This window comes from Eufriesea mexicana, unplaced genomic scaffold, assembly GCF_001483705.2.
Source record: "Eufriesea mexicana isolate 0111107269 unplaced genomic scaffold, ASM148370v2 scaffold793, whole genome shotgun sequence".
Classification (NCBI taxonomy): domain Eukaryota; kingdom Metazoa; phylum Arthropoda; class Insecta; order Hymenoptera; family Apidae; genus Eufriesea; species Eufriesea mexicana.
In genome coordinates this window covers 363,988-378,824 of record NW_016908959.1, presented here as the reverse complement: position 1 = coordinate 378,824, position 14,837 = coordinate 363,988, and the positions used below count along the sequence as shown (strand labels likewise).

General features: G+C 42.4%; 5 protein-coding genes across 9 annotated transcripts in view; 2 read left to right on the top strand and 3 right to left on the bottom strand.

The window, feature by feature from the left end:
- The window catches only part of LOC108546886 (uncharacterized), a 32,397-nt gene extending 31,483 nt beyond the window's left edge, over nucleotides 1-914 (top strand). Inside the window, exons 6-7 of the mRNA XM_017899172.1 lie at nucleotides 1-51; nucleotides 172-914. The exon at nucleotides 1-51 is cut by the window's left edge and continues 6 nt beyond it. Coding sequence (XP_017754661.1) covers nucleotides 1-51; nucleotides 172-261 — 141 coding nt within the window. The 3' untranslated portion in view covers nucleotides 262-914. The remainder of the gene's footprint in view (nucleotides 52-171) is intronic.
- A 1,187-nt stretch (nucleotides 915-2,101) lies between these two features.
- und (methionyl aminopeptidase und) lies at nucleotides 2,102-4,412 on the bottom strand. Its single transcript, XM_017899171.1, has 6 exons — nucleotides 4,250-4,412; nucleotides 3,693-3,767; nucleotides 3,293-3,624; nucleotides 2,814-3,218; nucleotides 2,473-2,740; nucleotides 2,102-2,388 (listed from the first exon to the last, which is right to left on the bottom strand). Exons 1-6 carry the CDS (start codon nucleotides 4,392-4,394, stop codon nucleotides 2,183-2,185), a joined length of 1,431 nt encoding a protein of 476 aa, XP_017754660.1. The 5' UTR covers nucleotides 4,395-4,412; the 3' UTR covers nucleotides 2,102-2,182.
- Nucleotides 4,413-4,826: 414 nt separating this feature from the next.
- On the bottom strand, nucleotides 4,827-8,327 carry gammaCOP (coat protein (coatomer) gamma). Of its 2 annotated transcripts, XM_017899117.1 has the most exons (7): nucleotides 8,188-8,223; nucleotides 8,025-8,097; nucleotides 6,807-7,911; nucleotides 6,139-6,718; nucleotides 5,720-6,036; nucleotides 5,449-5,647; nucleotides 4,827-5,260 (listed from the first exon to the last, which is right to left on the bottom strand). In XM_017899117.1, the coding sequence occupies exons 1-7, from the start codon at nucleotides 8,221-8,223 to the stop codon at nucleotides 4,874-4,876; spliced, it is 2,697 nt and encodes an 898-aa protein (XP_017754606.1). In that variant the 3' UTR covers nucleotides 4,827-4,873. The 2 variants fall into 2 exon arrangements, with proteins under 2 accessions (XP_017754606.1, XP_017754607.1); XM_017899118.1 differs by lacking the exon at nucleotides 8,025-8,097 and having other exon boundaries at nucleotides 4,874-5,260; nucleotides 8,188-8,327.
- Nucleotides 8,328-8,902: 575 nt separating this feature from the next.
- Nucleotides 8,903-10,995, bottom strand: snsl (snustorr snarlik). 3 transcript variants are annotated; one of them, XM_017899132.1, is made up of 6 exons: nucleotides 10,507-10,995; nucleotides 10,212-10,395; nucleotides 9,894-9,974; nucleotides 9,563-9,690; nucleotides 9,333-9,491; nucleotides 8,903-9,270 (listed from the first exon to the last, which is right to left on the bottom strand). In XM_017899132.1, exons 2-6 carry the CDS (start codon nucleotides 10,261-10,263, stop codon nucleotides 9,046-9,048), a joined length of 645 nt encoding a protein of 214 aa, XP_017754621.1. In that variant the 5' UTR covers nucleotides 10,264-10,395; nucleotides 10,507-10,995; the 3' UTR covers nucleotides 8,903-9,045. The 3 variants fall into 3 exon arrangements, with proteins under 3 accessions (XP_017754621.1, XP_017754622.1, XP_017754620.1); XM_017899133.1 differs by having other exon boundaries at nucleotides 10,544-10,575; XM_017899131.1 differs by having other exon boundaries at nucleotides 10,212-10,995.
- A 2,151-nt stretch (nucleotides 10,996-13,146) lies between these two features.
- The window catches only part of Syt20 (synaptotagmin 20), a 6,208-nt gene continuing 4,517 nt past the window's right edge, over nucleotides 13,147-14,837 (top strand). The window contains exons 1-2 of one of the 2 annotated variants that reach the window (XM_017899190.1): nucleotides 13,147-13,165; nucleotides 14,537-14,681. In XM_017899190.1, coding sequence (XP_017754679.1) covers nucleotides 14,540-14,681 — 142 coding nt within the window. In that variant the 5' untranslated portion in view covers nucleotides 13,147-13,165; nucleotides 14,537-14,539. The other variant, XM_017899189.1, reaches the window with a different exon arrangement.

The following is a 14,837-nucleotide window of genomic DNA, read 5'->3' as shown; positions in this document are numbered from 1 at the left end:
ACCGCTCTACAAAGGGCTATCGAGCAGAGGGCGAAGCATATCGAGATGGCAGTTGGTGTTTCTCTCTTTTCTTTCTTTCATCTCTTCTTTTTATTCCGCTTATCCGACGTTTTCTCGCCATTGCTCGCGAATAAGATGAGTCACAGTCGGTAATGGAGGTCTCTGTTTTAGCTGGAACAGTCGCAGCCAACGACGGAAGCACCGAGCAATCTTTTGGTAACGGCGAGAGCGAAACTGAGACCGCGCACGGATTCGCAATGAAATGGCGTGAAAGAGAGAACGCAGAAGGAAAGGTCGATCGTGAAACTCGATGAGTATGTACGTCGTGCGGGAGAGCAACGATTGAAACGTTGCGTCGCGACGCGGATTTTCCTCACATTTTCAAACTTCATCCTGTACATATACGTCTAATCTGCTGAGAATTCGTTACGAAGCAAAGATTGTACGATTCGTCGTTAGAGGTACAGCGTTCTGATCCGCCATGCGTTAAACGATGTGTTACAAAAATGCGATGAGAGAAAAAGGAACCGAAAAATGGAACAAAAAGGAAAAAGAATAGATCGTGTCTATCGATAGATTTATTGATTCGAAGTAATATTTAATCGCGATACGCTTCGTCACTTGTGCGCCTTTCGTGTTAAAAGTAGATAATTGCCTTACTCTTCCAAAGTTCTCAGAGAGCGCAGATGCGCACATCGGACGATTCGATTCGTCTTTTAAGCGACGTTAGTCTCGTTAGATAGTCTAGCTGTAATCGCTGTTTCCCACGATGTCCGTGGAAGCGACGCGTATTTGAAACAATTTATATTCGCATGCGTGTTCGAACAAGGCCTTTTCAAACGCTAAGTCTAGGGGTTGCCGATTCGAACGATGTAGCAAAAACTATAACGAGTTAGGGTCATGAATAACGACGCGGTATAATCCACTGCGTCCTCGTTACTTCTTCGTCGTTGTCTAGTTATCCGAAAAGGATTATAGTATCGAGATTCGCAACAAACAGGCCTTCGCAGTGCGCCTTGAGAAGAAAAGATAGCTTACTTGATCGTCGAGTCGATTTCATATTTTGTTACGTGCTCGAGTTTTTCAGAGCCCCCCCGCCCCCTCTTCCCTCTTGTAAGGACAAAAATACCATTAGAATAATTAAGAGAGACCAGTCGTGAATAGCATAGAGGAGAATTTAAACGAATATGTGCAAAATGTAAGTGTCCGACGTTAGCTTATTATCGTGCCTGAATTTATACCAAGACTAGACCTGAATAACATAGTATTGACAGTTTTGTCACGATAGACGGAATAGTAGAATCGATACCCTGGGACCATTGTACACCTCTAATAACTACTAACGGTTAAATGAGACATCCGATAGATTGGTATAGTAGCGTTTATTAAACTTCAGTATTTATAGTTCAGGAAAGGAATGAAATATATATTGTTGCACTATACTGTTTGATTCAACGTATTATAGGAACGTGATCATCGTTAATTCGAATTTAGCAAATTTTCTATTAATAACAATATCTTCTATCGTTTTGGAAATATAAGGAAAGTAATCGTGATATTCCGTAAATAATCGTAATGTAAAATTCTACGAAACAATAAAAAGACTCGTTAATAAGTTGACGTGTTATGCAAACGCAAACATAAACTCTAATGTTACGCGTCAGCTGCACTAACTTCTGACTTGTGCAAACCAATCGTAATATTTAAGACTATTATCACATTGGAGCAATTAAAATATTAAATATATTTTATTCAATGCCAATGACACACGTTTTCCATTTTCATTAATCTACGGCAAAGCAACGACAAACCTGTTAGAAAACGAACAAAACAAATATTGGTTACGCTAATGATACAACCTCGATTATACAACGATTCGTAAAAACCTTTTTACCTTATCCACGACCCAATATTAAAAAATAAAATAAAAAAATATGTGTCTTTCGTATTTTTAATATTATTTTACGTATTAATGAACGCTTCGTTCTGTCACGATTATGCTGTCTCTACCGACCGAATGGGAAAACAATGAATAAAATATCAATAGATCATGTATAATTAAATAATCGCGTTATTAATAATAACATTTATCGTCAATGTGATTTTGCATAAATCAGCTTGTACATTTTCAGATAGAGGATATAACGAATACATGTAACGCGATTCAAGAACAGTAGTCATTTTAGTAGTCATCTCCGCGAGAAATAACTTCTTTACATGTTGGACGTAGAACGAGAGTATGCTCGAATTGAGCAGTGTAACATCCCTTGACGTCGACTAAAGGTGGGTACGCCTCTACTGCACCTTTATCGCATAAATCCTTCAAAGCCATTTGATATTTCGTGCAACCTACACGATCTAACCATCGTTTGCAAAATGCCAAAGTACCTGTAACGAATAAACATCGTTTCGTTCGTTATTTTTCAAATTGATAAATTTAGCATCGAAACATATTGATAAGTTCATGTTTACCGAAATGCTTGTTGATAACGTTAAGTAGGGATTTACTACTTTGTAATCTTAACGGGACGAAACCGGCATCGAAACTTTTCATGTAATGAGAACAGTCTAAATCATCGTGAACGATTCCCCTTCCAGTAGATCCAAAAGTCTCGATTGCATAAAATTCATTCTCTTCCATTCTGGTAGCTTCGCCACCTTTAACTATCGGTACGGTTTTCCCAGCATGGATACGGTACGGAGCAATTGAATGACCGTTGAGATTTCTTATGGATTTTACCTATATATTAATCGACAATTATTAGTAATTACCTATAAAAAATCAGCAAATAATGAACAAGTAATAAACATACCGGATAAGTTTTGCCATCTAATTCGACTTCGTACGACTCGATGACTTCTTGAATCGCGGCACCAACATCGCATAGTTGAACGTCAATACCAGCGGCTTTAATCCCAGTGTTTGTAGCGTCACGAACCGCTTCGACGAGTTTGTCGTATTTCGGATTGAATATCAATGTAAATGCACAATCGATGATTCGACCGTTGATGTGCGTACCAAAATCTATCTTAGTAACATCGTTGTACTCCAAAACGGTTGGATCTCCGGCGTTTGGAGTATAATGAGCCGCGCAATGATTTCTGGAACAGCCAGTTGGAAATGCCAATCCAGCCTTTAGTCCATCTTCTCCTATCAATTTTCTAGCTGTATCTTCTAACTCGTTGCAAATTTCTATCATTGTCATTCCAGTTTTTACCTAACCCAATCAAATTTTTATACAAATTATTTTACTCTTCTCTGTTTTCTAATTACTTCCCAACCATTACATACCCATTTCATAATATGCTTTCTTGTTTGTCTGTGAGCTTCAGCTGCTTGCCTCGCTTCGTTATAAATATCATTATGCATTCTATCAAAAGCACGTGCTTCCTCGCTTGAAAAACGATTTTTAGCTGTTCTTTCATCTACTCCTGCAGCAGGAGGATGTTCCATTATTTGTCCTACTGGAAAGTTTCCATCTGGAAACAATTTCGACACTGGAACAGTCGGAGGATCTGTTTGTTGCTTTGGACCACCAGCTTTCCCACGTGGTTTACGTTTTTTCTTTTTCTTCTTAGCATCTTCAGTTTCTGCATCATTTTCGGTTCCTTCCACGTCACCTTCTATAATACGACGTGTATCGAATATCATATGTATAAATAATTCTCTCAAAAAAGTATAAAAAAAATACCTTCATCTACAGCATTAGCAACTTTTACTTTGTCTTCCTCTCCTTCTGGGACATCTGCACTTGCTTTACCAGCTCCTAAAAAATATTTATGTGGAAATTATGAAAGTCCTAAGATATTAAGCACGTAAATTCCGATACATAAAACTTGTTCGCTAATACCGCAAAATTTAACACGCGAAATGTTTTTACACGCGTGGAATACTTAAATATATCATGAAATTAACAAATTTTCCGCAAGGCAAACTTCTTCCGTGAAGGAGATGATAGCACGAGGAAATGCAGGTGCAAAGATGACTTCCACGTTCCGCTGCTTATGGACATGTTCAGTAATAATTTATGTCATCCATGAATTAGCAGTGTATTAAATAAATACAAAACAATTTCACAACAGGTGGAATGATAATATAAAATAATATCATGAAAGATTAAATGTTGTTGCATGCGTACGCACGCATCGTTTTCAGAAACGGAAAATCGAAACTACGACAAGACACATGATAATCCCTACTAAACTTGCGTAACCGATTATACACCTAATAATACGGAAGGTAACATACCAGCCTTCTTCTTCTTTTTCTTCTTTTTTTTCTCCTTCGATGCTTCTACTGCACCAGCTTCATCTTCTTCATCGACAATTACGTCTTTTTCCTCGTTTACTAATTTCTCGGCAGATTTACCAACTTCGTCCAACACGGCAGCCATTTTCAAGAGGAAGCCAAATAATGCTATACTACGAATTGTAAAGCAGTCAGCCGATAAAGTAGGAGCAACTTTTCTATGTCCTTCCTTTGAAATGCTAATAATAGCATGAAGAAAGTGCTGCACTAAAGAAATGCTAACATCGATAACTTTTTGAAACATTTGTAATGATTTTAAAAAATTAATGTCTTTTTATAAATTAAATTTGATATTGGCTTAAATTTAATACAAGAAAGAAGGTGTTGCATATTAGTGTTTCAAATAAAAATATTAAGAATGTTATTTAGAGAATCGTTTTATAATTATATGTACAAAGTATTACATAGAAATAGGGATTGAACAAAAAGTCCCATTTTGTAACTATTCTCATAACATTATTCTCATAATATTAAAAATAAAAAGTTCTTAGTATAGGATACCGATTTTCATGGGAGGAATCCTTCGATATATGATACGTGTATAATTGATTTAATAACAATAGTTTATCCTACAGAAGAAATAATTAATTCGGCGACATCTGGATCTGGGCATAGAACAGATAGTTGCATCGTTACTTGACTGTCTGATAACGCTAATCTTGCACGAGCAAGAACTTCTTTTCCTCCTCTGAAAATGCCGCTAAGTAATAAATTATGCGAAGCAGCGCCAGCCTGAACTCGACTGGTTCGATCTACAGCATCCAAGCCTAAAAATCCCGTGAGACTTTGTATTGCCCCTTCTAAACTGGTCACTGATGGGCCTAAAGCAAAAGTTTCTTCCAATTTGGTATATCCTTTCTCAACGCCAGCATCCCATGCAACACCGAAATCTAATCCTCTATTTCCAATTCCTCGAACTTGATCAGCCAAAGTCACTTCTAGATCCTCTAACTGAAAATCATACATATATATATTTTTTTAATTTACAAAGTTTCTTTCTTTAGCGAACCAGTGTCATAACTTATCACACAAGAGTAAATAGAATTTTCAGAAATAGAAGTCTGTGAAAATTGAAGTTTTGGTATATCGATGGAAAGGATTAAAGTAAAAAATTTAAAGAACGTAAGAAGTATGTGCACCATATATTCATCGTTGTATCCTTGATCAGCATCCGGGACACCTGTCACAGGATCGCATTCACGAGCCGTAAACCGTAAGGTTGTAGGCATAGTAGCAACGCTAGCATGAACATCATCCGGATATGTTAATACTGTATATATTGTACCTAATTCGTTGTACGGTAGACGCTGGCATGACGTTTCCAACGTAATTGTATAACTAAAAATACGAAAAGTATATTACCTTTTGGAAAATACGATAGTTTAAAGAAGCATTTTGCGGCGTAATTACCCTTCCGGTGGTTCGACAGCTACTCTCACATTCTGAAGTAACTGATCGGACAGAGTATTTATGCAGTCGAATTGCAAAACAAGAACTTTCGTGAACGTATGCTTAATACACTTAACATTATATTCTGTTTCCGATTCTGTTAATTCAAAGACAGGCGAAGATTTAAGTAACGAAGAATCGCCAATGAATATTGCTAAATATGGTATTTGTGATAATTTTTCCATAAAGCTTTCTTCTCGTGTTAATCGTGGTTGTTGTTTCACGGTACTATGTATTTCTATTTGTGTTGGTTCTTCGGCTGTTTGCGCTGGTGGAATCTATATGAAAGACATAAAAGTGAACGAATTAATTCGTTAAATTTATACGACTAAAATAATATACTATTGAAATTTTGAAATTTTACAACTCTGATTAGTTACCTGTGAGATGTCGAATGGTTCCTCCATTGTTGTTTGCATATAATTTCGTAATGCTCGTTCTAAGCTAGGAACCGAGAGGAGAGGAGGCTGTACTAAAGGTAAAACGGTTGGTTCATTTTGTTGCTGTAAAATAGTGCAATAGTAAGCTGCACGATCACGGACTTCATCGTCCGAATCCAACTGACAACGGGATAAGAGAACCAGCACATTTGGTAACAACGGTGGACATGCTGCGGCGAAACGTGCTAACGCAGTAACTGCTGCAGCACGAACACTAGCGCTTTCTAAAATCACGCGATTGTAGATGAAACGAATATATCGGGATGGTTGTTTCGAAGTCGGTCCCTCCTGGCCGAGTAAGTGAAGAATGCGAACTGCAAGCGAAATATGCTCGCAATCTTCGATGAATTCGCACAAATGTGCTAAACCTGCTTCCTTTGCTTCAGCATTTACTTCCATAACAGCTATTATCGTATCTGCGATTGCTGCCTTGTACTCTAGACCTCCTTCGTCTCTTAGCATAGCAGAAAGGAAATTCATCAGAACTGCGTGTTTCCGAGGGAACTTCTGACACAGAGCCCTAATAGGAGGATTAAAGAAAAACTGTAAAATCTTATTTTTGTTTGAATTTACGCAAAACTACTACTAAACTACAATAGTAATATTACCTTATAGCTTGTACAACTACAACTTTAAATTCATCGGAAATTTCCGATACGAACGTAGCAATTTGCTTCATTAATCGATCTACCGAACTTTCTGCTCCAGTTTTTAATAAGGTTGTAATCGCCAGTGTGGCAATAGATCTGTTCGAGTCGGTGATTAGATTTTCTAAATCTAAATTGCACGCAGTAACAGTAGCAGGATCAGATATGGCAACTTTATTCAAGGTTCGGACAGCGGCAAATCTCAGAGCTGGTTTCTGAGATCCACAGAATAATTGAAGAACGCTAATAGCAGGTGCTATTTCCGTTGTGCAATTTCTTCCAAGATTGAGCAAGGCATGTGCTGCCTCGTACACCACCATCTCTGACTTATGACGTAAACAACATTCAATAAATTTCAGCAATTCTCCTCCTTTGTCGCTTCCATCTAATAGTTTACGCGATATTCTAATTAACAAACATCCTACATAAGGACTTTTTGGACATGTTCTCAAATGCTTAGCAATTAACTTAATTACAGCATGCTTATCTGTCTTGCGTGCTTCGTATAAAACACCAAGAGCATGGTACTGAACCATTACATTATTAGAATTTAATGCCTCTTGAGCTTCATTTGCCCATCTACGTGCAACATCTCCAGACACATTGGTCAAGTGTAAAGAAGAGACTAAAGCAGCACTGGAAACAGCAGAAGAGCGATCCACGATAGCTTGTTTCATATAACGTTCAATACCTGCTAGCATTCCAGCATCGGTAATAGTACATAATGCTCTTATAGCTGCAGCTCTATAAGAATCTTCTTTTCCAGTCATATCCTTTGTTAGACTCGAAGTGACTATGATCACATCTTCTGCCAAAGAACTCAATTCTTTGATGCCTAGATAGACCAACCTTCTCAGGACAACGTCTCGAGACTGAAACAACTTGGTCATGGCAAAAAATGCTTCCGTTGCTTCCATTGTACCCAATTGTTCTCCTTGATTCAATAGGTACAAAATTTTCGTAAGAATGTGCGCACATTTTCTTGGATTAACAGGGGTGTCGTTGAATGTACGAGCTTCCTGAAGAACGGTCGTTTTTTCAAGATTTTGGAAAGGGTTTCCGCCACCTATTAACATAAGAATCACATAAGCAAGTGCCCAATGAAGTTCATCGTGCACGTATTACTCTGCCGAACGACATATATAAATCGATAATTGAAAAGAATAAAAATCAAGTTACGTGAAATAAAAGAATTCATCGGAGAAAAATTATCTTCCACGACGAGCAGTCGTTTAAATCTGTTTACAAGGAACTGTCACAAGAATAATACCGATCTGTTTAATTTCAATTAAAAACATAAACTTATGATAATATGAATGGAACGATATTTATTTATGATTACCATCTTCTTCCTCCTTCTTATCGCGTTTAAAAGCATTCATTTTGTAAAACCACTGCCGGAAAACTGGAAAATAGGAGACACGTCACCGCAACTCTTTCACATGGGCACCATTGAAATGTCTTCCGCCATGTTATGTAGCGGTAAGGAGACGAAACTAAACGTGTACTTTTAAAATGGCATTACAGTTCTGGTTTGTTCGTTATCCACCGTCGATAAAATCAAATTTTCCCAAGATACGGCAGCTGCGTTACCGCGAAACGTGGATACGAATTACATAACCTATAAAAGGAAAATACTCCCACTACTTTCCTTAACGACTAACGAAATGGAGAAAATAAACAAGGAATATAGAAAGTCTCGATATAGCCGTAAGAAACAGAGAAGAGAAAGAAAAAGTACAAATGGAAAAAGAATAGAGAGAGAGAGAGAGAAAGAAAAGGTACAAAATTTTCATACTGTATTTAATACAATTTTATAAATTCTTTCGAACAATATTAATTTCATATATGATAGATCCTAACCCTGTTTTAAATATAACGCGTTATTACCCTAGGACTAAATCTACAAGAAAATATCGTTGCGTTAAAATTAAAATTCTTTTAATAAGGCACTGTTTATATCCGTGTTTGTACAATAGAAGTCATTTCTCGCCAATCCTCCACGGTATATATAAGATTTCACGGCGAACCGTGACTTTTTCCGTCACTTTCTCTACAATCGACAATTACGCGTAATGTCCTTTGGCACATGGTTAATCAATTTTTATTTTTGCCGTAGATCGTCACTTTCACCCGTACCTACTGATTCGACGATCTAACAAATTTTAAGGACACTCACAACTTACATATCCCGACCAACTCATTCGTTCTTTACGTTGCCTTTCGATTTATACAATTCCTTCAAATCGGAAACAGTATTTTTTCCGCCATTTGTTTTCGGGGGTCGCCCTATCCTCTGTATAATCCCATTATCCTTCCACTCGGTCGCGTTCTTCTCACCTGACACGTCTTCCAGGGCCCCCCGATCCTCAGTCGAATTTACCATTTCTTCGCTCCACTTTGTCAACCATTCGCTGGCTACAGTCTGAAAGAAAAATGACGGCACTCGCAAGTCTCCCCAATTACCAAGTCCTCGGGAAAATTTACCTTCTTATCGTCATTTGCAGGCTTGGCCACCGTCTTCAGCTTCTCCCCCGTCTTCTCCAATCTCTCCAGCTCCTTCTGCAGTTTGCGTTCCATCTGATACCTGGCCACGGCTTGGGCCAGCGGCCCAAGCTCTCCTCGCATAGCCGCGCTCAGCATCGCCTGTTCCAACGCATCGACACGGTATAAATTTACTAAATTTGCCAGAGACAATTGTCCCGATAGGTACTCACGTCTCGACGTCTCTTGGACTCGGCATTGCCGATAGGATCGGTGTCCGTTTGCGGTCCCAGCTCTAACAGTACCTGAAAATCCGCATGCTCGCCGAGCCGGAAACCCACGCCGATCCTCGAGTCGGTACCTGTCGCGAGGAACGAGGGTAAGAAAAGAACTTGAGCGAAGCAGGTTTCCACGATTCGAAGCGTGGTTCGATCGCTTGGAAAGAGCCAGACACTCGTGACCAGTGAAAGTGCTATTAGCGTGACGCGATAAAAGCAACTGGACGCAGAGTTGGCATATTTGGGAAAAGATCGACACGGTGGAGCCGTGACGCAATTCCTTTACCTTTCTTTATCGGCGGAATATTGGAGTAGATCAGCGAAAGTATGGTGGGCAGCTCTTCCGGGATAACGAAGCCCGTCGCGTCTGAAACGATTAGCAAACGTCATTCCATCGGATTTTCTCGCGACGTCCACCTCCGACGTTGACCGCCATTGCTCGCTATCATGGTCGTCACGATAACACGGGTTTTACGTAAGATGCAGGAGCCTCTTTCCGCTGGGCGGACTATGATCGAGGATCTTTGCGACACGGGGGCAGAGTTTGCGATGGAACTAGGCGAAGGACGCGTTATACTTACGACTCGGAGGAATCGTCACTCACGTTCGTAAAGAAGCAGCAGGATGCACAGCTTCACCGACACGTCCTTCAGCATCTTTTCATCTAACGGATCTCCCGTGCACGCATACGTACATGTACTACCTTGTCAGTTCGCTCGTACTAAAATGGCCCGTGTCAATTTGCAGGTAAAGGATCCCAGCTGTGTACTCTCTTCGCCTTTCCGTTTCTACGAGGAAGCAAATGCGATACCGGACGTTAGAAACGGACGCGTGGAAATTCCGGACACGAAGTCGGATTTCGCGGACAGAAGTCGAGGAATCTCGTATCCCTGACGCACTGGCGATCGATCTGGATCGGACGGTCGATGGACTCACCGGATCTCCACGGCCGCGAGAACGTTCTCAGACTAGACACGCGTCCGATGCCACTTACGCGAAAGTGAAATCTAAATGTCGGCCTGACCGGTAATGTCGTGCCGGCCTACTCCGGCGGACTAAGGCACGATGCTCGATAGAATGCAATCGCGTTCCTCGGCAGCGCCGGTGCGAGAAAGAGCTCTGGAAAGAAGTGCTCGAGTGAAAGGAGACGTTGGATCGGGGATCGAGGTCACTCATGGATCGGGGATGAACTCTCTCTCCATTTCCTCGTTGCCTTCTCCTCCTTCCTGTTTCGGACCCCGCGGACGTGACTCCACGACGTGCCGTTTCTCGTCCAGAGTTCCACGCTTCTTCCCAAAAGTTCCGCAATTCCTTCGCTAGCATATGGACCAGACAGAGGTCTACCGGGAGTTCCTCGATCTTGAACTTGGAACAAACGGTGCAGCATCCGAAATGATAGCTTTAGGTCTACGTAGACGTAGAGAAGGCACGAGGAATATGGAGAACGGATTTATTTCACGAATCATCAGCGTGTCACGATTACAATGGCTTGGTTGCGTCTTCGGATTTGAACCCAGTCGGCGAGACCTTGAGCGACGCCATCGCGTTGCGTAAAATTATGTAAAAGTTTCACGGGAAATTACCGTATCACGTGAGGTGGCAGCAATTTCTCGGCACGTAATACTTCTTTATTTAATATAATCCATTTTGGTGCACTCGAACGTCCGGAGTTGCTCGGGGTCCGCTGGAGGGTCTAGCAGGAAAAGGACGGAAATTACGCGTTCGCTCGATCGAGCAACAAAAGTGAAACTTGGTTCGCCGATTAGCGTTATTTCCAATGACAGCTGGAAATCTCGATTTCCTTCCTCGCGTTCGACGGAGCCGTTTAACCACCGTTTCACCGACTGCCATCGTGATCGGCCTGTGCTTTGTCCGGCGAGGAGCAAAGTGCGATCTTCTCGGAGAACCGGGATGGATTTTACGCAACACTGTTGCATAACGTGCCAACGGATCGGTATGTTTCATTGAGGAATAGCGAAATTGAAGCTGGTATGCGTGTGCTCGTAACACCAAACGGGTTTTTTCATCCGAGCGCGTGGCTGCCAAGCTTTTTGCCTCTCATCGCTGCGCCGATTATGAAATTTTACAACGATTTTCGTCACTGGTAATCCAAACGCGTCTAAACGTAGTATATACGAGCGTGTACAATTTCAATCCTAACGAGAAACGATATTAATTTCGTTAGCAGTGGCATTTGGACCGGTTTGCCGGTCGCAGTGTCAAGGGAAAGGGAATTTTTCTGAAAACGCGAGAACAGCTCGTGCCGTTGATACGCGTGAGAAGAATCATCTTACGACTGGATGCAAAAATTTGTTGCAATTTCTCGAACGAAATTGCAGCCTTTATTAAAAATGCGTAGGGAACCATCCGTATAGTAATAGCAACGAAATGTATAAAGTTTATTGTCAGCGAAAGCAAATATAAAAGAACGTGTGGGGGTTCGTCCCCCCTTCTGATTGTTGTCGTGTGGTCAGCAGGTGTCCTGGGTGTGGCGGTGGTGCTAGAAGGGACGAAAGGACAAAGGAAGGGATGCGTTTCGTCCTGGGCCTGCCAGTGGACTCATCGATAAGGCTACCTAGCAGACCCTGCCTTAGACGTGGATGCTATTGGAATGTTGGGAAATTCTATGTATAGGAAAAGGAAGGTTTTTACCCAGGACTTGCGAGAAAGTCCTCGAACCTCCTTCAAGTAGGAATGCATCTATAGGCGAGGGTGAGAATGATGCCGCCACTAATGTATGTGTCCTTACGGATTACAATAATGCCCTCAGTATTGTACCACGTTTAAGACTGAGCCTTTTCACAGAGGATATTACAGAGGATATTTTCTTGTAACGCAAAACCCGTAGCACGACTTCTTGACAGCCACCCAATAGGGAACGTCCCGGAGACCCAAAAATCGCTATTGGCCTGCAACATACCTGGCATGGTCGTTGCAAGACTACGGTTTGTTACACTTTTGAAATTTAATCGGAACGAAGGAATCAAGATTCCTGCTAACGAAAATCCTCCATCCTTTCAGATGCTTCTCAACTCTCTATATGTAGATAACCGCGATTCAATGCCGAGGAAAATGAAATAGAGCAACGAGTATGCGTAATAAAACTTGGTGATCGCGCAGCGCGAACAAGTTGCAATTTAATTAAGCTACATACCTGCGGACCTTTCTTTCCCGCTGCGGAGGTGTTTGACCGGGCATAAGGCCGGTTCATTATCATCGAAAGTAATTTGTAAATCGTCGCGAGGGGGCGACACCTATGTAAACGATCCGATTATTCGACGGTCGCCCCGTTACGATACGCGTCACGAATAGATTAATATATCCGGCGAGTTGCTCCGCGTTGCTTTTAATTACGATTAAAGTGTAACGCCACGATGGCGGATACTTGCCGGTCAAACGCGAATTTTCGCGCCGAAAGAAGCGTGCACGGCGACATTGTCCATGCTCTGTCATACGTTGACAGAGAAGGTTGAACAAGCTGGCGATAGCGTTATCAGTCGTAACCCACAGTTTCCTCGTCGAACATTCAGGTCTGGCCGCGCATAACGGTTCAGTACGGTAAAATACCAACCAACGACCAACTTCTTTTATTACTTTCTACAATGGAGTCGTTTCGTCTTATTTAGAGAATTGCAAGAGAGTAGACCGGTTTCACGAATCTGCCGAGTGTCTCCCGACTTATCCGCGCACGATCGCCTCACGGTTTTACATAAATCCGGTATCGAATTGGAATCGACTGATCTTTGCGGATCCAGCCGATCGTCGCGCTGTTCGCTCGAAATCGAAATCTGGAACGGGGCCCGTGGATTTGCAACATTTCGATGATAATGCGAGTAGCCGAGCGGGATCGATGGCTCGTCGATCGGTCGGGATAATCGACGTTTTAAACGTATTAACGTAAGTCGCGTACCGCCAGCTACCGGCGGACTAGGCAGAGTCGAAGCTGGAGAGGGGCACGTAGATAGCACGTTACTCGTTCCTCGTTCTATGCAGCTCGTTTGTCGTTCACCGGTAGTTGACGATCGCGCACCAAGTCGTCGCTTTGGCCTGCGAAGGACGCGCGCGTCGATCAATCGTCCTCTCCACGACCGTCGACTGCACGATAGCTCGCGAATGTCAGCCGATTCCGCGGTATCGTGAACTTCCTCTCGTCATGGGACAGTCTGCTGGCCGAGTGAGTATCGTTCTCCGGAATACGCGGATCGCGGTCGTTGTGGTTTGTCGGTTGTCGAGAAATTTGGCAGGAACGTCGCGTTTTGCTTCCATTTTCGTTTCGTTTCGTTTTGCTCGCGTTTGGGCTGCGACGCGACAGGTAGGTCGAAGGTACAACCGGGAAGGGGGAAAACGTGGATCGCAGATAAGACCGCGCGTTGCTCGGCCGAAACAGTGACAGGAGATAAAGGTCGATTCGGCTGGTATCAGCCATATGCCGTTTCCTCGCTGCACTCTATCTACGCTTCTTCCAACAGGTGCTCGGTCTGGATCGCGAAGGACGACGCGGGTGGGGCGGGTAAAGAGGAAAAAATGGTAAAAATGGGAAAAAGATCGGTGGCATTGGTCTGGACGTATTTGTCCGCGTTACGAGTCCCCTTCCGTTTTTGCCGGATAGGAAGGAGCACGAGGAGCACGAGTGTTTTCTGCGCGCGTTAACGTGGCTTATTTTTCGCGTCCCTCCGACTCGCGAGAACTGCGCGACAGATGTACGGGACACGACGCGAGGCGCGACCTGTGGACACGACTAATTTTCTTCGCTCGCAAACCGTCGGCCTGACAAATGGCCTGGAATAATCTCCTTCCCGTCGTTAACGCGATATCTATTCGGGAAAAGATAAAGAAAAATAGAAATATAGATAAACCGCGAATAATCGTGGATCGCGTTTGCTCGCGCACCAGGATCATCGTGTAGTAACCTTGAACGTACGTTTCCAGTGAATGGTGAACGATGACAGTTTTGGCCCCTGGGGCCGAATCATCATCATCGTGGTGACAGCGTTGGCCATCGTCGTCGTCTTGCTCGTGATCGTCTGTTTCTTCACGCCGAGATGTCCTGGGTACAAATGCATCAGGAAAAGAAGTAAGCTCCGTTGTTTACTCGTTGTACCAAGACACGAGAAGGTAACGCGTGCGTTTATAATTTCGAGGACGCCACCGATGAGCGCTCGAGTACGCGAATTAATCTCGTCGGTGGAAGAAGAGGAGGAAGAAGCAGAAGCAGAAGGAGAAAAAAGAA